This window comes from Hoplias malabaricus, chromosome X2, assembly GCF_029633855.1.
Source record: "Hoplias malabaricus isolate fHopMal1 chromosome X2, fHopMal1.hap1, whole genome shotgun sequence".
NCBI lineage: Eukaryota > Metazoa > Chordata > Actinopteri > Characiformes > Erythrinidae > Hoplias > Hoplias malabaricus.
This window is the reverse complement of record NC_089819.1, coordinates 8,898,212-8,916,726: the sequence shown is the minus strand read 5'-3', so window position 1 is coordinate 8,916,726 and position 18,515 is coordinate 8,898,212. Positions and strand designations below refer to the sequence as shown.

Below are 18,515 nucleotides of genomic sequence, written 5' to 3'. Positions count from 1 at the left end.
ATGTTGAGCATTTCTACCTTTTACTGTTTTTTTGACAAGATTTTACTAATAGCAGTGCATGTATACTAAGCCACAATATTAAAACCACTGACAGATTAAGAAAATAATAATTATCTGATTTAAATGGCATATTTCAAGGTTTGAGATACATTAGGCCACAAGTGAGTGGTGTCAGGAGCAGGAAAATGAGCAAAAGCATGGAACTAAGTCACTTTAACTAAGGCCATATGTGATGGTCATAAGGTTTTGGTCATTTCCAAAAGGACAGGTCTTATAGTCAGAGGAGGGACAACCTGTGAACTAGCAACAGGGTCATGCTGCCCAAGTCAGACTGTAGCTCATCTATTGCTGTAGTTGGTGTTGGACTTCCTGTTGATTCTTCATCAGTGGTTACAGGATGCTGTTGGTTGATGGACTAAAAACATGAGCAGCAGTACAAGGTCTGATCCAGTGCTACCACCACAATGCACACTAACGCACCACCATCACATTTGTGTCACTGCAGCACTAAGAATGCTTACCTGCTTTGTGATGGTCCTGACAATTGAAGAGCAGGGTGAAATGGGGATAAGAAAGTATGCAGTGCAACAGATGAACTAGTCTGTAACTGTAGAAGTTCAAAGTGCTCCTGTATTGTCAGGGGAGATGATAAAGTGGACAATGAGTGGAGATACATGTTCCTAATCCAGTTATTATTCAGTGTATATATTGAACCTGAATTCTTCAGAATGAGTCTTAATTTCAACATCTCTTTATCCTTTCCTCAACATGTAAAATCTATTTTCAGATTAAATTGCAACACGAACGGAATTTCACCTTTATTCATCTATATAAATGTATATAATTAATATACAATATCTTTTGATTTCTATTTGAACTTTTCTTTCTAAACTGCATTTTGGTCACTAACACAAACTGCAAATATTATCAGAAAGGATAATCTATAAATGTAATGTCACATATGGAGTATTAAAGCTTCAAAGCAGAGACAGCAGTCATGTTATAAAGATTTATTGCAGGCAAACAATGCTGAAAATAACAATATTTACAATACTATAATAAAATAAATGTTTACTCTGGATGGAGACAGTGTGAACAGTGCTAAATGTCTCACTGGTCCTGAATCTCAGATTAAAACAAAAGAATTTTATTCTGGATCCAGAAACCAAGCCGGAGTCAGAGGCTTCGGGAAGCGCATTAAATCCGTAAAACTCTTAAAAAGGTTCAAAGTGAACCTGAAGAAGGAAGCTCCTCCTCCTTCGACAAAACAGAAAAAAAAACTTAAAAGTTCTTCATAACGTTTTGGTGCACTCTGATATTTAAAGAGATACTTTTTCTCGATTTTACTTTGTATGATTATTCCTCTGGTCTTCACCTCATGCTCAGACTTATTTATAACTTGGTAAGTGATTAGTTTACAATCTATTGGCAAGTTGCTCTGCTCCTCAGGCTGAAGAAATAAGAACCACAGCAAACCTTCTGATCAGTAAACAAAATGAGAAAAGGGAGACAAATAAAACAAACCAGAGATTAATAAAATCAAACCAGGAACTGTGCAGCTCTCCAGAGGTCGATAAACATCGAGCATCCTAAGAGTGAACAACAAAAAACTCCAGCCTGAAAATCTCTGTAGCATGATGGCTGCAGTTCACATACTGCAACAATCTAAAGTAAAATCAATAATATCTGCGTTTCTCTCTCTGTGTGCAGTCTGGAGAGTTCAGTGTCTCTGTATTTATGGTTTCTGTCTGATCTCAGACTCCAGACAGAACTTCTCAAAAGCCTCTTCAATCTCTGGATCCATTTCATCCTCTTCAGCATACAGCCTGCACACACACAGATAATCAACATTTTAGCACATATTTAAGAAAGAAGATTATAAAAATCAACCATCTGACCACTAGTCTGTAAAGAAATTAAAATAAAGCATAAAACATACTGAATCTTAATCTGGAATCATTGGGTGCAAGGCGGGAATACACCCTGCAGGGGGCGCCAGTCTTTCACAGGGCAACACACATATTCACACTTTTGAGTCACCAATCCACCTACCAACGTGTTTTTTGACCATGGGAGGAAACCGGAGGAAACCCACATAGACACGGGGAGAACACACCAAACTCCTCACAGACAGTTACCTGGAGCAGGACTCAAATCCACAACCTCCAGGTCCCTGGAGCTGTGTGACTGCAACACTACCTGTGCTACCACCCATATAAATTCACAAATTTAAAGCTATGGTGCAACATTTCTTGTTAAAATCAATAAAAATGTACTATGTTGCATTTTCTTGTTTATTTACAGTAATGTTGCTCGTTATTGTGCTTTTATCATGTAGATGTTGAAGGGTATCTCTGCAGGCCAGACCTCCAAGTGGGACCTACAGCCTAATACTAAACCTATCCCTAATACTAACTCTTTCACTTTTTGATATCTGCCTATTTTTTGCATACATCTGTTCCACTTGCTGAGTCTTCAGCTTGCAGAGATATGTAGTTGTTGATAATGGGGAACTGAGAGTGAATTTAAGCTACAACCCCAACGAGCAGCCGCCCCCTGCTGGTCGCTATTCTGTTCACTGGAGAGCGCCCCCTGCTGTTCACTGCTCATTTCAGAACAGGCCTGTGTTTTATGAATAGATTTGTTTTATTGAATCCACCCTAAACCCCAGGCTTTTTCCCCCCAACAGCTGACTCAACACAAACACACTCACGTACAGGCCCCACTGTGAAGAGAACAATCAGAGAGAGAGGGAGAGAAAAAAAAGAGAACAAGAGAAAAGATAAGGAGAATAGGGAGAGGAGTAAAAGACCAGCCAGGTCAAAGAGTTCACAGTTTAATCGTGTGGCGATGAGCTGAAAATGAAATGTTTGGGAAATTTAGGACACATTCAGCCAAACAACTAAAGTTAATTAAAAATAATAATAATAAAAATCAGATTTCTAAGCTTCCTAACGTTGTCTGCAGAATTTTAATAAAAAAAAAAAACACTTTAAAAACATTTCAGGGAACGATTTTTTTCTTCTTTACCATTTGCTAGCTCTCCATTCAGTTTGTGTGTATGAAAATGGTCTAATGTGTTTACTAACTGCAAATGCGTAAAACAAAGTGTCTCGGTCCAGGATGCTAGGCATTCTCTCTCTGCTCACAGCAGAAAAACACCATCTCAAGGGTTTTAGACAACAAATAGACCTCCAAACGTTGAAAAGCATGAACTGGGATAAGGATAGTCCTAACTGTGTGAAAGTAAACAGATGGTAAGAGCTACAAAACTAAACAACTCTAGCTACTGTGATAATTAAACGTACAGTTCACATTCAGCCACAAATAAGCGTTGCACGAGACATGGAGCTTCTGAATGCAAACAAGAGAGAGAACAGCATTTCCCCACAATTGTATGCATTGCCTTTAAGATTCAATAAAGATTACTTTTATGTCTTTTAGCGAACTGGCTAAAAAAGTCTTTTGCTGTTCGCATCTCATTGCTGGCCATTTGGATTCTCAGCAGGCTCTGAAACCTGAATATTGCTCTGTAGACAGGATAAAAAAGGTGCTGTGATGTTTGATCCTAGTGGTATTCTGATGAAAGTGTCACAGACATTTCATTAAGACTCCAGACTCTAGCCTGTGCTATATTATGTCCCATTTAAGTCATACTAATATTTAGAGCCAAGTGTATGATAGTGTCAGAAAACATATTATGTTGTTATGAACTTACTCTTCATTTCCGTTTTCCTCGTACAAATCAGGAAAATAATCCTCACGCTCCAAAATCTCCTGATATTTCTCTGAGTAATCTGAAGAATAACAGAAATGAGTTAAAATAAAAAACACAAAAGACATGGAAGCACACAAAAGACCAACACACACCTGGATCTGCAGCTGTGAAAGGAGTGCCATCTGCAGTGTAGAAGGTGGGCTCATTCTGTCAGAGAGAGAGAAAAAGAGATCAAATAAATAAAACAGAGCACAGTATTTTTTACATTTGTCCTTGGAAAGGGATAAGTGATGACTAGTTGGAGGTGGTTGTTGTTGTTTTAAGGTCAGTAGTGATCCAGAAATGTTTCAGACTTTACCCAGAGGAGCTGTATGTGTGAACCCGACCACTTGCAACATTCGTCCTAGTCATTATCCTCCTAGCACCTTAGGAAAAACTGTGTGTAAAGTCAGATTCAGGGCATGTAAAAAAGGATCAGGAATTGTTATGGAGTTTCTCCTGCAGCTGCACAGGTGTTGCTCTACGCCTAAATCACATTTCATTTCCAACCATCATTTTAGTCCGATTTTAAACCCCAAATTCCAGCTGGGCTGAGTCTGAGCTAGTTGGCTCTAGACTGCAGACTCATATATAGACAGCAGTCATATATTGTGCAAGGCGCTCCAACTCTGATTTATTGCCTCCAAATCAGGTTCCTGTCACAGCATATAAAAGATTTTTAATTTTTTCGATCCAACTTTGGACATAAACACAGTGTAAACTCTTCACCGACTAAAATTTGCCATTGAAAACAGCACAGAATGTATTCACAGACACGTGCAGTGGGGCTCTTACAGTGCAGGATGGAGTAAACGTTAAAACTATGGAAAACTACAAAACATTACATAGTGCCAAATGCACATGTCCCCCAAATAACCAGTATAACATGTAACAGAAATTAACCATTTAAGGTGGATCATAGCCTCAACTATGTGCTATTCCTCTAATGTCCAGCTCCATCTGCTGTGTGTAGAGACCATGCTGACCCAGTCCTATCACCCACAACCCAAAATTTTTTTTCCCTTTTAGGATCCAGACAAATAGCAGTGTAAACTATATCCGTAGCAAGCTGTTGTAGGTATTTGTTTATCTCTGCGTCCTAGGAAACACAACTCATGTGCTTGTGGTCAAATAGTGTATTAATTCCAGTCATGTAGCATTTTTCCAGTTTCTGGTGTAACACTACAATATTGATACTGTGTGTTTTTATTATCAGCCCTGACTTTAAAAGTTTGTAGTTTACGCAAGGTTTAAGGAGCAGTCAGTCGTTTTTCTCCAGTGAGCGGTTATTTTTTCATATAATACAACAGTCATTATACTGACACCTAGTGTTCTGAATGTGTACTAAACATGGCCATCTCCACACTACGGAGCATAAACTGGTTCATTCAGTGATTACAAAGAATTGAGTCTTCATCTCACGTGAGCTAACAAAAACTAAATAATTCCTTAAAAAATCATTTATAATTATTGGTTTGCTACATAGTAGTACAAATGACAGCTCCTTTAACTGTACCATGTAGTAGTTGGGGTCACTGTCTGGTGTAGCATCGGTGAACTGAGCTGCAGCATGAACTCGGCCCCAGTTACTAGATCTCAGCTCCACCAAACGCATCAGCATCTGCTTCACATCCCTGACGCACACAAAACAAAGACTCAGCAAAACATAGTCCTGTATCAGCAACATACAGTACTAGAATTTGTTAGGCATGATGCTTTCACAGTGTTGCTTTAGGTCAGCATAGTTAATATCATTACTTTAAATTATGATTATAAACTTAGCATTGTTTGGGTCAGAGTAAGGGCACACCATTTAAACTGGATCATGCAGTTTGGATCATTAATCTTTTCTCAAATAAAAAAAAAATGTTTTTACTTATAGCTGATCAATCTTTCCATCACTGTTCAAGAACATCGCATTACTTGTTAGCTACATCTCGTAAATGAAGTGTAACATTTAAACAACTAATTCGACAAATCTCAGCTGATGGATTATATTTAGAATAAGTTAGGGGCCTGAATTATCCTTGTATATCCTTTCTAATGGTAATAAACTAAGATGAAATATAGGAGAATAAAGTAAATAAAGCTGTAAATGAATAAACTAGTGGAAAACCTGCTGCACTGAGCATCCAGCACAATGTTCTCAATTCTCTGGATGATCTCATCCATGTGGGACTTTCCACTCTTCTTCCATGTGTCCTCCACAATAGAACCTGTTAACTAAGTACACACACAGACATAACTATGATTTATACAGGTGTGAAGAAATCTTGTTTCTCAAGATGGAGAACATTGGGTAGGGAAAAAAAATAATACACATACAGATACAACATATTTCCCCCAACTCATTCAAACCTACCATTTAATTATTATATTATAAAGAGTAAATAAAATTATATAATCATTATAAACGTAGCTGTTTACCTTAAGCAATTTGACAGCACAGATAAGGTTTGAGTCTGTTGGGAGGGAGAACAGAGTGTCCAACAAGTCCTTCAGTGCCCCCAACAGGACCTCCGCTCGACTTGGGGGACCTTTCGCACTCTTCACCTGAATAAAACACTTCAGTTCAACATCACATCTAAAACCAATAATCAGAACAATAATATAAGATTTAAAACCAACAAAAAAAATCCAATGCTTTAACTACATTTGTTACTTTCAGTGTAAATTGTGTTAAAATTTTATGCCAGGATATTGTACACTAATTTCTTCACCCTGAAATTATTCTATAATGTAAACATTACAATATGCAAAGAAACAAATGACAAAACAGGAAACAATCTTTTGAGAGCAATGATACATGTCTGTCATGTGCATGATGTCTGCGTGTGTGTAAGAGTGTGTGTACCTCCAGGTTGAGATAGAGTTCTCCCAGGAACAGAATATAGGAATGAAACTTCCGCTGAGTTTCATCATCACCAAGGACAGCCTGCTGTCTTTGTGCAAATACGGTATGACACCTAAACACACACACATTTAATTTACATGTACATACTTACACACACAGATGTAGTAAGAATTAACAGATGATCCATGTAATGAAAGGGAAAAAAAAAAGAATTTTAAGTATATTCATGTATAGCATATGTGAATATGATTATAAACATTATTTGTATAACTCTACACAGGTTTCAGATCGTCTGTGGAAAGCTGTGAATAAACAATATAATGAAAGGGCAATTTTAGAGCAGTGGAATACGAAACCCTGAGATTACAAGCTTTTAGAACTTCGCCCTTCTTATCGCAACCTTTATTTTAAACCTCTGACCAAAGTAATGACCTGCAACCTGAACACAGACCCGGAGCCTTTAGATAACACCTAATGATGTTATTGATGAAATATGTTATTTATATTTTTATAAATGGACATACAATACTGATGTGTTGACACTTAAACGTCTGATTATTTTCTGCTGACATGAGATGTGTAACAGCAAGTGGGTAACACTGCTGCTTTCCAAGAGAAAACACTGGGCTTCAATTCACTTCTTGGGCAACCACTCTACTCTGCTCACTTGAGCAACACCCCTAACAACATTAACCTACATCTGTAACAGGATTAAAAACTGTAAGGTGCAATAGATAAAGGTTTTGTTTAAGCAGCAGATGGTTATTTAAGAGAATCTGTTATTTTAAATTGTGATTATTAATATTGTTAATATTATTTTTGTTATCATCATTACTATAAAATGTTAAGTGAGGGCGAATGTATCAAGTTGAACCTTTAAAATAATAGTTGAAATTTTAACCGATTATTTAACTGATAACAGTAATAATAATAATTAATATTATTATTATATCTTAGAAGCTCACCGTTGGAGCAGAAGTTGTCTGAAGTTCCCGCTGACTGGGCTCAGGGAGAGATGGTGGGAGAGATGATTACACAGACGCGCTCCAGTGTACGCAAAATTTTGCATCGAAGTGGACTACAGAGCAACAAACAAACAAATAAACAAACAACAGAAGAAAACAGTGTGCTTCCAAAAGATCTTTGAAATACAATCTGTATAAAGCACATGAATATTATATTACTTTTTCTTTTTTTTTTTTGCATTAAAAAATATACAGCCAGGCCTTCTCCTCCAACATGCGTGTCTGACCATCAGTGCAAATACACTTCTGGAAGAATGGTCACATATTCCACTCCTAAACCTTGTGGAATGCCCTCACAGAAGATTTGAAGCTGTTATAGCTGCAAAGGATGGGCTGACATCATTTTAAATGCTATGGATTAAGAATGGAATACCTCTTAAATTCCTATGCTTTCGAAAGCAGAAGAGCAAATACTTTTGTAAATATAGCGTATGATTTGGGTGGTGGATCATTCTCAATGCTGCAGTGACATTGATGTGGTGGTGGTGTGTTGGGGCTGGTACGAGTGGATCAGACAACGGTACTGCTCAAGTTTTTAAACACTGTGTCCACTTACTGTCCACTTTATTAGATGCACCTACCTCGTTGGTCAATCTTGTAAATGTAAAGTCAGAGATAGTAGCTCATCTGTTGCTGCACAGTTTTTGTTGGTCATCTTCTAGTCCTTCATTAGTGGACACAGGATTGACACTGAGGGCTTTAAATAATCTAGTGGCCGTGCTGTGTCTGATCCACTTGTACAACCACAACTCACACTAACACATCACCACCACGTCAATGTCACTGCAGAGTTGAGGTTGATCCACCACCAAATCATTCCTGCTTTGTGATGGTCCTGACAATTAAAGAGCAGGGTGAAACAGGGATAAGGTGGACTACAGTCTGTAATTATATAGCTACAATGTGCTCCTGTATGGTCAGTGAAGCTGAGAGAATGGACAGGGGTGTGTGTGTGTGTGTGTGTGTCTGTGTTACCTGTGTGACAATGAGTTCAACCAGCTCCCGTAGAGTCTCCTCTGTGGTCACCCACTCATTCAGCGTGTCTGTAATCTGCTCAATATCAAACTCAAAGGACCCTGGAGATGAGTTCAGATGACTTAAGAACTCATGAACTAAATCAGCCAGAGAGGCTTCGGCATAATATCCATCAGAGCCATCCTCGTAAACAGCCTCCTTTAAAAAAAAAAAAAAAAAAAAAAAGAGAGAGAGAATTTACATCAAACACAAACAACAGTTCAATATTCAGGTGGGTTAGTACTGTATCAATAAACAGAGAAGTCTTACACTCTACTCTGAAAAAATTCTCATAGGGAGATTACATGGTCTACAAAAGCATTCCTTTACAGGAGAAGGAAAAACTTACTTAATTTTTTATGTAAGTGAATGCAAGAAGTCCAGATTCTAAGTCATGCCATTTTGCAAAATCCTAAAATGCCATGGATTTGCATAATATTTTTTCTAAATATCATCATGATAAAAATGTTATTTATTACAGTGCCAGGACATAAATGTTGCTTTATTACAATAATTAATTCAAAATATTAATGACAAAAAATACTGTTATGTTGTGAATATAATAATATCTTATTATTATAAAGATATTATAAAGATATTTTTTTTGTCATTAAAATGAAAATTTAAAAATGATCTTGATAAAACAATGTTTGTTATTTTGTAATAAAATAAAAATAATTAGTAAAAATGTTACGTTGTGATAATTAAACAAATAATACATGTCATCTTGATAAAGCCAATAAAATTCTCATCATCACAATGAAACAAATATGCAAAACCATTGCTTTGTAGAGCTTAATATTTCTCTCTGACCTATGTCATGAATTTTTGACACAATGTAAACAAGACTTGGATTGTCTTCAGACAGAAACAAAACATATATAATTACATAAAATAATATTAAAATACACACTGAAATCCATCACCTCAAGTAAATGAACACGGGCATTTCTTGGCTCTAAAAACTTAGTTTAAAAAGACCACAATAAATCTTAGTACATTTCTCACCTGGTATGGTGGGTAGGTGGAGGGGAAAAATTCGGGAGCATTGGCAGAAAGCTTGGAGCTCTGCAGCAGAGCTTCAGCAGGTTGTGTTTTTAAGGCGGGTGTGCTGCTTATACTGCTGGTATTCTGAACTGAATTTAAGGGTTTTGAAGAATTGATGTCTGTGAAACACAAACAAACATATCTTTCATCTATTTACAATGTTGCTGTTGTTGTTATTATTATTCTATAAATCTTAAAATCTAAGTAACCTATTTTATTTATAAATGTCTTAGTTAAAGATGTAATTTGAAGCTGGTTGCTTATTCGAATTCTCCATTCCACCTTAAATGTTACATTAACTGCAGTACCACCGCTGTTAAAATAATTAGAATAAACCCAACGGAAACCAAATAAAAGAAGTTTGAACAACGAGTAGTTGATATACGTTATACAGATTACGATGATATATATTTAACTACTATAAATTGACACTAAATGTAGCTACGACAGTCTAAAAACAGTCTGAAATTACTTATAACGGGACCAATTTAACACTGCTGTCTACAGATGGCATGCTAAACTCTACCGAAATATATTAATTTAAACACCTACACAACTACATCATCGAGCTTAAACTAATGCATTCAGCATCGTATTTTAGGCGAAATCATCTTACAGGCCGAACTAACGTCGTTAGCTTCTGTTTACCTGAGTAACTAGCTGTTAGCATTAGCCATGTTATGACAGATAGAGGCCTACTCTACAGTACAAAAAAACTACTCAGAAATGAACAGAATTAAACTTTATTAGCCATTTTATTTAATGGAAATGAGCAAGCAGAAAATGCGTAATAGAGCAAGGAAATATTAAAATAGAATGCCAGCTTTGTATACAGGAGAGATAAGATAACCCGGTGTTACAGGCCCTCGTATGGTAAATTTGGTCATTGAAGATGGGCATATACTTAACTAAATTATCCCTGTTGTTATTGTGTGATACTAGTTGTAATAATGTAAAACATATTCCGTATCATACCAGGAGCATGAAATTTAATGTGGCATGAAGCCAAGCTTAATTGCACATGTACGTTTACCAGTGCGTCCACTTTTACCAAATCCAGCTTAATTCTGTCTCCACTTCGCCTGTCCTTACCCTTTACATGCCTCCAACTTTCCTGAGATTTAACCTGACCCATCTCATGTTTAACTTTGATTTCGTTCTTTTCCCTTTGGCATGTCTCCAATTTAATATCAGCCCCTAGTTTAACTGTGTATCCACTTGACTTATTATTCCGTGGTTCCTTTCTTATGTTCCTCTAAGCAAAACTCTATCTGTTTCACTTGCCTCCAGTTTATGCCTCTACATGGTCTGCCTCAGAGACTAATTGTGCTTAAATTTTCCTACCCTTAGATTATCCGTGCCTCTAACATAACTTTCTTGTATTTTACTTGTTTCCCTTTGTTATGTTCAACCTGTCAGTCTCCAATTTACATGTATAATGATTTCATCTTAAACTGTTTTCAACTCACCTGTTTCTCTACTTAATCTTACCCTCCTCCAGTTTAACCAGCTCCAATATATATTCAAATCTGCCTTGATTTAACTGGTTCCATCTTACCCACGTTACTGATATCTCTCGTGTTAACCTAACTCCAACTTTACGGGTGCCTCCTAAATGTATTGTTTCACAGATTTACCTCCGTATTGACTTTACCTGTGCTAACAGCTAACGTTACTGTCCCTTTTATGAATTTCCCAGTGCCTGAGTGTTAACGTTACCTGTCCCCAGCTCAGCTGAGCTTGTGCTGTTCTCCGTGGTGGGAGGTGAGGTTCTAGGCTGTCTCAGAGGTTCTCTCTGTTTGAAGACAGAAGCCCCGGGGTATGTGTCTGCTTTTGGGCCGCTGTGTGTGTCTCCATGGCCCCGGACCCTCCCCGCTCCGGGAGCGCGGTCAAAGCTCTCCTCCATGGCCGAGCTAAGGGCGAGAACAGACGGACACAACTCACACTGTCATCCGCTGGATTCTCCAGTCCGATTAACCGGTTAGGGTGGTTCCGATCTCAGGGTATGAGTCCTCCACGCCTCCAGCAGTGAAGACTTAACTGTGCCGAGCTCACAGTCAGAGACGTAGGCTCATATTTACTGTGTACTGGTTATTTCTGTTCACTGTAACGTGAATCCGTAGTACACACTAGCTCTGATATACACACTCAATGCTTCCTCTCTCTCCCTGAGAAAGATGGTGGAATAACGCCCTCTAATGAAAGAAATACTGCCAAGCGACACTGTGTCCTCCAACCAATGGATGTCGCTCTAGAGCACCATAAGCCCAGACCAAAAACTAATGTTTCGCAATTACAGCGATCTTCTTCCTCTTTCGTTCTTCTTTGTTTCTATCATTGTGTGTGTGTGTTACCATAATCGTGAAAATGGACATCATTAAAGATAATTTTACATAAAAGTTATAGTTTCCTAGTTGTATAAAGGGAGAATATATATATATATAGTCTAAAAATTTCTGAAAGGCACATACATAGTAGTATAGATGGTAAAGCAGGCAGGTATGATTTGGGACCCAATGCAACAAATTCAGCCATTTGAAGTTGAAACCACTACAGTGAGTTCAGTCTTTTAAGATGGAACTGAAAAAGCAAACAATCTGGTTTGTCTCAATAAATTAGAAAATTATCAAAAATGTAATTTATTTCAGTAATTCAATTAAAAGAGTGAAAGTCATATATTATATAGATTCATTACAAATATTCATTCATAGTCTGTGACCGCTTATCCAGTTCAGGGTCGCAATGGTTCTGGAGCCCACTAGGAATCACCGGGTGCAAGGCGGGAAAACACGCTTGAAGGGGCGCCTATGCAGGGCGGGGGACCTTTGCAGGGCAACACACACATTCACTCACACCTATGAACACATTTGAGTCGCCAATCCACCTACCAACGTGTGGGTATTTGGACCGTGGGAGGAAACCCACACGGACAAATGGAGAACACACCAAACTCCTCATAGATAGTCACCTGGAGCAGGACTTGAACCTACAACCTCAGGATCCTGGAGCTGTGTGACTGCGACACTACCTGCCACTGTCATTATCATGATTATGGCTTACAGCCAATGAAAACCCAAGTATTATCTCAGAATATTAGAATATTATATTAGACCAATATAATATGCCAAGTCCTGCTGGAAAATGAAATCCGCATCTTCATAAAGAGAGAAGCATGAAGTGCTCTAAAATTTCCTGGTAGACGGCTGCACTGACCTTGGACTTGATACAACACAGTGAACCAACTCCTTTTCTCTGTTTGGCCCAGGTAAGACACTTCTGGCATTGTCTCTGGGTCATGAGTGGCTTGACACATGGAATGTGATAGTTGTAACCCATGTCCTGGATGCATCTGTGTGTGGTGGCTCTTGAAGCACTGAATCCAGCAGCAGTCCACTCTTTGTGAATCTCCCTCAAATTTTGAATGGCCTTTTCTTGACAATACTTTTAAGGCTGCAGTTATTCCAATTGCTTGTGCATCTTTTTCTACCACACATTTTCCTTCCACATAACTTTCCATTAATATGCTTAGATACAGCACAAGTGTGTCAGTGACTGCCTTCTGGAAATTTGTCAGGTCTGCTGTCTTCCCCATGATTGTGTATCCTGCTGAACCAGACTAAGGGACCATTTTAAAGGCTTAGGAAACATTTGAAGGTGTTTTGTGTTCATTATTCTAATTTTCTGAGATAATGACTTCTGGGTTTTCATTGGCTATAAGCCTTAATCATCAACATTAAAAGAAATAAATGCTTGAAATAGTTTGTAATGAATATATACGAGCTTCACTTTTTCAATTGAATTATTAAAATAAATTAACTTTTTCATGCACGTGTAAACAAATGTTTAAAAGTTATTATGCACATTCTAAATTGCAGTGTTAAACCAACACTTACTGGACGGCCATGTCCTAATGGTTAGAGAAGAGGGCTTAGGACTGAGAGGTTGTTAGTTCAATTTCCACGACTGGCAGGAAAATTTGGGGTGGTGGGAGTGAAAGGACAGCACAGCACTGTCCTCCCTCCCTCCATGGCTGAGTTGCCCTTGAGCAAGAACCCACACAACTGCTTGCCAGGTGCTGGTGATGGCTGCCCGCTGCCCTGGGGGTGTGTACACAGCCCATAGTGCAGTGTGTGTTCACGGCCATAGATGGGTTAAATGTGGAAGATACATTTTGTTCATTGTAAAATGACAAATAAGTGCACACTTCATTTCAAATGTTAAAAAAAAACATGCTTTTGTTCGTAAAAACTACAAGGTGCTCCTGTGGACTGTGGAGCTGAGGGAATGGGCAGTGAGTGCAGAAGGAGCAAGGTGAACATAATGTTCTGATGCGCCAAAATGTTCCAATTCTACAGTTGTGTTCCATATTTCTGGTTGAGCTGGGTGGAATGGGCATTTAAGTAAGCCTTTATAAGTATTTCGATACATTAGTAATACTGATGTTTCGCTCCTTTAACTCCATTACACCTCCTCAGGGTGTCTGCTTGTCCTATTGGACATAGGCTTTTACTCACTCAGCTCAAAAATATGTTTGGCATAACTGGTACTGCATTAGCTTGGTTTCAATCTTAACTTTCTGGTAGGCAACAGTTTGTTTCAATGGGAGGTTATCGATCTGACACATGCTCCTTGTCACATGGTGTCCCCCAGGGCTCTGTTCTTGGGACCCTGCTTTTTATCTTGTACATCCATCCTTCCTCTTGGTGACATCTTTAGACATTTTGGGTTGCAGTTTCACTGTTTTGCTGATGATATACATTTGTACAAACCCTTCTCATAGCTTGCCACCTAGTGCCTTGCTGAACTGCTTAACTGATGTGAGGGCTTGGATGATGGAGAACTTCCTGAGCCTAAATAATAAAAAAATCTGAGGCCATAATAATTGCTTCTCCTGCAACAGTCAGGAGGCTTAGTGACACTGCTGTTTGTATCCCTGGTTTTGTTGTCTCTACCTCAACACAGGTGAGAAATCTTTCAAGGTGAGAATAATTTTTGATTCTACATTATCATTTGAATAACATATCAACAACACAGCCATCTACCACATTAAAAATATTTCTAGGATTCGCCCTTTTCTCTCTTTTAACTGCTGCTGAGACAATAGTTGATGTGTTTGTACCTTCCAGACTCGACTACTGCAATGCTCTGTTGTATGGCCTCCCTACTCAGGCTTTGAGCAGGCTGCAGTACGTGCAGATTTCTGCTGCTAGTGTGCTGACCCATACAAGATCATGGGAGCATATTATTCCAGTCCTAAATCGTCTTCATTGGCTCCCAGTGCAGTAACATATAAAGTTCAAATCCTTGCATGACCTTGCCCCTTGCTTGAGGTCCCACATTTTAAGTTAAGCACCATCGGAAACAGAGCATTTTGTGTGGCGGATCCAAAGCTGTGGAATAGTTTTCCTGATGAACTGTTGGATGGATGGATGGATGGATGGATGGATGTGTATGTGTTTAAGCCTATGTATGTGTCTATATATGTATGTGTGTGTGTTCCCCTTTTAATTTTTTCTTTTATTACCTATTGTACAGTGTCCTTGGGTCTCTTGAAAGGTGCTTTTTTCGAATAAAAATTTATTATTATTATTATTATGATTATGATTATATTCCTTTCTTCTGTTTAGTTACTACTATTGACATGGGCCTCCGGCACTTACATACACACTGACTCATATTAGCATTCACATGAAGGGAAAGCAAGGTTGAGTCTACTCAATATAACCCACTCATTCATTCATACCAAAGCATTCTGTCCCTGAAGAACCTTCATCAACTCCAGAAGGAAATTATGATCCACTTCCTCCTGCTCTTCCTCCATTGCTTCATCATCGTTGTCATCATCATCAAGTGTCTGATTCCTCTTCATCCTTTAAACACAGATCAGAAAATTTAAAGAGGAATTCCACATGTATTCAAAATAGTGACATAGAGTCACGTTATAAAAGCAGTCAGCATCAGAGTTTACTAATAGCCTAAACAGTCTGAAGCAACAATAACTGGAGTAAACATGTGCTTCAATTGACCCCAACAGGTCAGAAAGTGTAGAAAGAATACATTATAGGTGTGAGATGCTACACTTAATTTAGTCACCTTTAATACATTCGTAAGACCTAAATCCATCAGAAGTATTAATATTTGCACCAAATAACATACACAACAATATTGGAATGCATTCTTATGTAATTTCTTTAAATATACTGTTTATATTTCATTTTTAATTTCATTGTCTGTAACAGATAAATTCAGCTTATCAAATTCAGGGTCGTGGTGGGTCCGGAGCCTACCTGGTTTCAATGGGCGCAAGGTGGGAACACAATCTAGAGGGGGCGCCACTTCTTTGCAGGGCGACACACACACAAACACAGACAGTACTTTTGAAACTCTACTTGCTTTCCCCCTGTTTAATTTTTGTGTTAATGTTATGTATTCTGTGGTATGTGTCATGGCATTATTTTTAGAATTGTTGTGTGTTTACACAATTAACCAGTGAATATTAATATGTAGATAATACAATTTTAATACATTTCAATAAAATCTTTAGGTCAGTTCTGAAATAGCATTATTTCAACCTAATCAACCTAAGCAGATGCTGTCTGATTTCAACGTGTAGCTTCATCACAGTTCTATGTGAAGTTCTTATGAATTCCCAATTATTTTGAACATGTAGGAAAAAGCAAATCTAATTGTTTTTTCTTATTTTTGGATTTCTTGGTCTGTGCTTTTTCCATTGATTGATATGTAAACTGAACCTAGTGATCCAGCTGTTTTCAATGGGATTTTTTTTATTAATCAAAGTCTTTTCCAGAATGGAGATGTTTTTGCTTTGATGAACAGGTATACGTATACACTAAAGTTAGTGAGAGCCTGCTCCAATCAGTTTGGCATTAGTTATCACCATTACTGGAGAAAAGTTCTGTTCTAGTCATAAACTGTCTGTAAGACATACATTCTAAAACTCTATATTTATATGCAATAATGTAAGCTATAGTTTAAATAATAAATAATAATTGTCCTCATATTTTTCGCTTATTCCAGCATGGCATGACTTCCTCATTCTCACTGCATTTAGCAACTTATATTGATTTCTTGAGCCAGACATATACTGTACTCTTTTACATATAAAGAATGGGTATATTCATTTCAGATAGGCATTAAATAAAATATGAAATAAAATTATAAAACAAATTAAGTGAAGAACCAGGAGGATATAAACATTTGAATGTTACACAAAAAGGCAGGATTATAAGTCAAATAAAAATGTATGAGAAATAAGACATCTAACCAGAATTCATAAAATAAACAGCAGCTGACACCATATACTAAAATTTATTGCTTCATGAACAGGTGTGTGTAAAATAAACATACACTTTCACGACGGTTAAGAGATCATTACAATAAATGCACCCAATATACTATTGCATAACTCTATGTATAATGCAAATGACCCTGTTTCAGGTTGTTTTCATAAAGAACAGCAATGTGTTTTCTGTGCTAATGACAAAAATTACCATCCAGACTGTTATCAGCAATAGGTGCAAAAGTCAAAATCACATCAGTGACCAAGGCATGGGTGAATTGCATATGTGAGAAGTTTCCCTTCATGTGGAGTTAAACATTACATTTTTAGAGAGATATACGCTGCTGTCAAGATGATTTAAGATAGACAATGCCAGGCCGCTTTCTATATGGAGTGTGTTGCAGGAATCAAATTCTAAATGAATATTTGTGTTTTAAAAAATACAATCATGTTTTTCAGTGAAAACAAGGGAAAATGTCTAAATATTCTGGATTTGAGGCTTGTTTTTTGCTGTATTTTTACAAATACCAAGATTGCTTAAGTTTGTCAATGAATTCAGTGTTTATTATCATATAATCATGTTTAGATCCTAAAAAAAGGGGAAATGTCACTGTCCATTCATATTTCAAACTTTCCTTTAAACTTGAACCAACATGGTCTGGACTAAAATGCTTCAACATATGTTTGGTCTGACTTGCACAGCTAGAAACTTACAAAAACTCAAATTTTGTAATTTTTGCCAAAATCATTCATATTGTTAACATATACCAACAGCAGCAAAAACAATGTTTCTTGAATTTAAAAAAATCATATTATAAGTAATTATAAATAATAGCCAATGCTTATATACAAATATATATTAAAAAAGGCAAAATAGAATACAATATTTTGGTGAATAAATTCTTGATCACTGAGAGCTTTCATTACTAGTGATTCACCAAAGTATTGCATTCTATTTTTGCATCTTCTGATATATATTTGTAATATATACAATATAATAAGGAAATTTATGTTTGGTAGATTATTTCTTTGTTTTAACAATGCATCTTGGCAATAAATCTTACACCATTGGGAAGCCTGTTAATTTCCCTTTTAAATGGAAATTAAAAATTTTGAAATATGACCACTAATGAACTGAAGGTGAAAGGGAGCTATACTACACAGTGCAACAGATGTCTTTGATTGTGGAAATACAAAATGCATCTATATGGTCAACGGTGCTGATAAAATGGGCATTGATGGACAGTTAAAATATTGTCCATCCATTATCTGTAACCGCTTATCCAATTTAGGGTCGCGGGGGGTCCAGAGCCTACCTGGAATCATCGGGCGCAAGGCGGGAATACACCCTGGAGGGGATGCCAGTCCTTCACAGAGCAACACAGACACACACACATTCACTCACACACTCACACCTACGGACACTTTCGAGTTGCCAATCCACCTGCAACGTGTGTTTTTGGACTGTGGGAGGAAACCCACGCGGACACGGGGAGAACACACCAACTCCTCACAGAC

The 18,515-nt window shown here is 37.5% G+C and overlaps 1 protein-coding gene and 1 pseudogene across 2 annotated transcripts; both read right to left on the bottom strand.

The window, feature by feature from the left end:
* The window catches only part of LOC136676576 (uncharacterized), a 310,723-nt pseudogene that overhangs the window by 139,384 nt on the left and 152,824 nt on the right, over positions 1-18,515 (bottom strand).
* Positions 1,011-11,883, bottom strand: LOC136676741 (polyadenylate-binding protein-interacting protein 1-like). 2 transcript variants are annotated; one of them, XM_066653944.1, is made up of 11 exons: positions 11,417-11,883; positions 9,659-9,816; positions 8,612-8,809; positions 7,577-7,689; positions 6,612-6,723; positions 6,185-6,310; positions 5,874-5,980; positions 5,274-5,391; positions 3,871-3,925; positions 3,719-3,797; positions 1,011-1,826 (listed from the first exon to the last, which is right to left on the bottom strand). In XM_066653944.1, the coding sequence occupies exons 1-11, from the start codon at positions 11,601-11,603 to the stop codon at positions 1,736-1,738; spliced, it is 1,344 nt and encodes a 447-aa protein (XP_066510041.1). In that variant the 5' UTR covers positions 11,604-11,883; the 3' UTR covers positions 1,011-1,735. The 2 variants fall into 2 exon arrangements, with proteins under 2 accessions (XP_066510041.1, XP_066510042.1); XM_066653945.1 differs by lacking the exon at positions 11,417-11,883 and adding an exon at positions 10,790-10,847.

Coding starts and splice junctions, on each gene's coding strand:
- LOC136676741 (XM_066653944.1), bottom strand. CDS start 11,603: ATGGAGGAGAGCTTTGACCGCGCTCCCGGAGCGGGGAGGGTCCGGGGC. Junction 3,926..5,273: donor GTGACCCCAACTACTACATG/GTACAGTTAAAG, acceptor TCTCTCTGACAG/AATGAGCCCACCTTCTACAC. Junction 1,827..3,718: donor GAGGAAAACGGAAATGAAGA/GTAAGTTCATAA, acceptor GTGTGTGTGCAG/GCTGTATGCTGAAGAGGATG.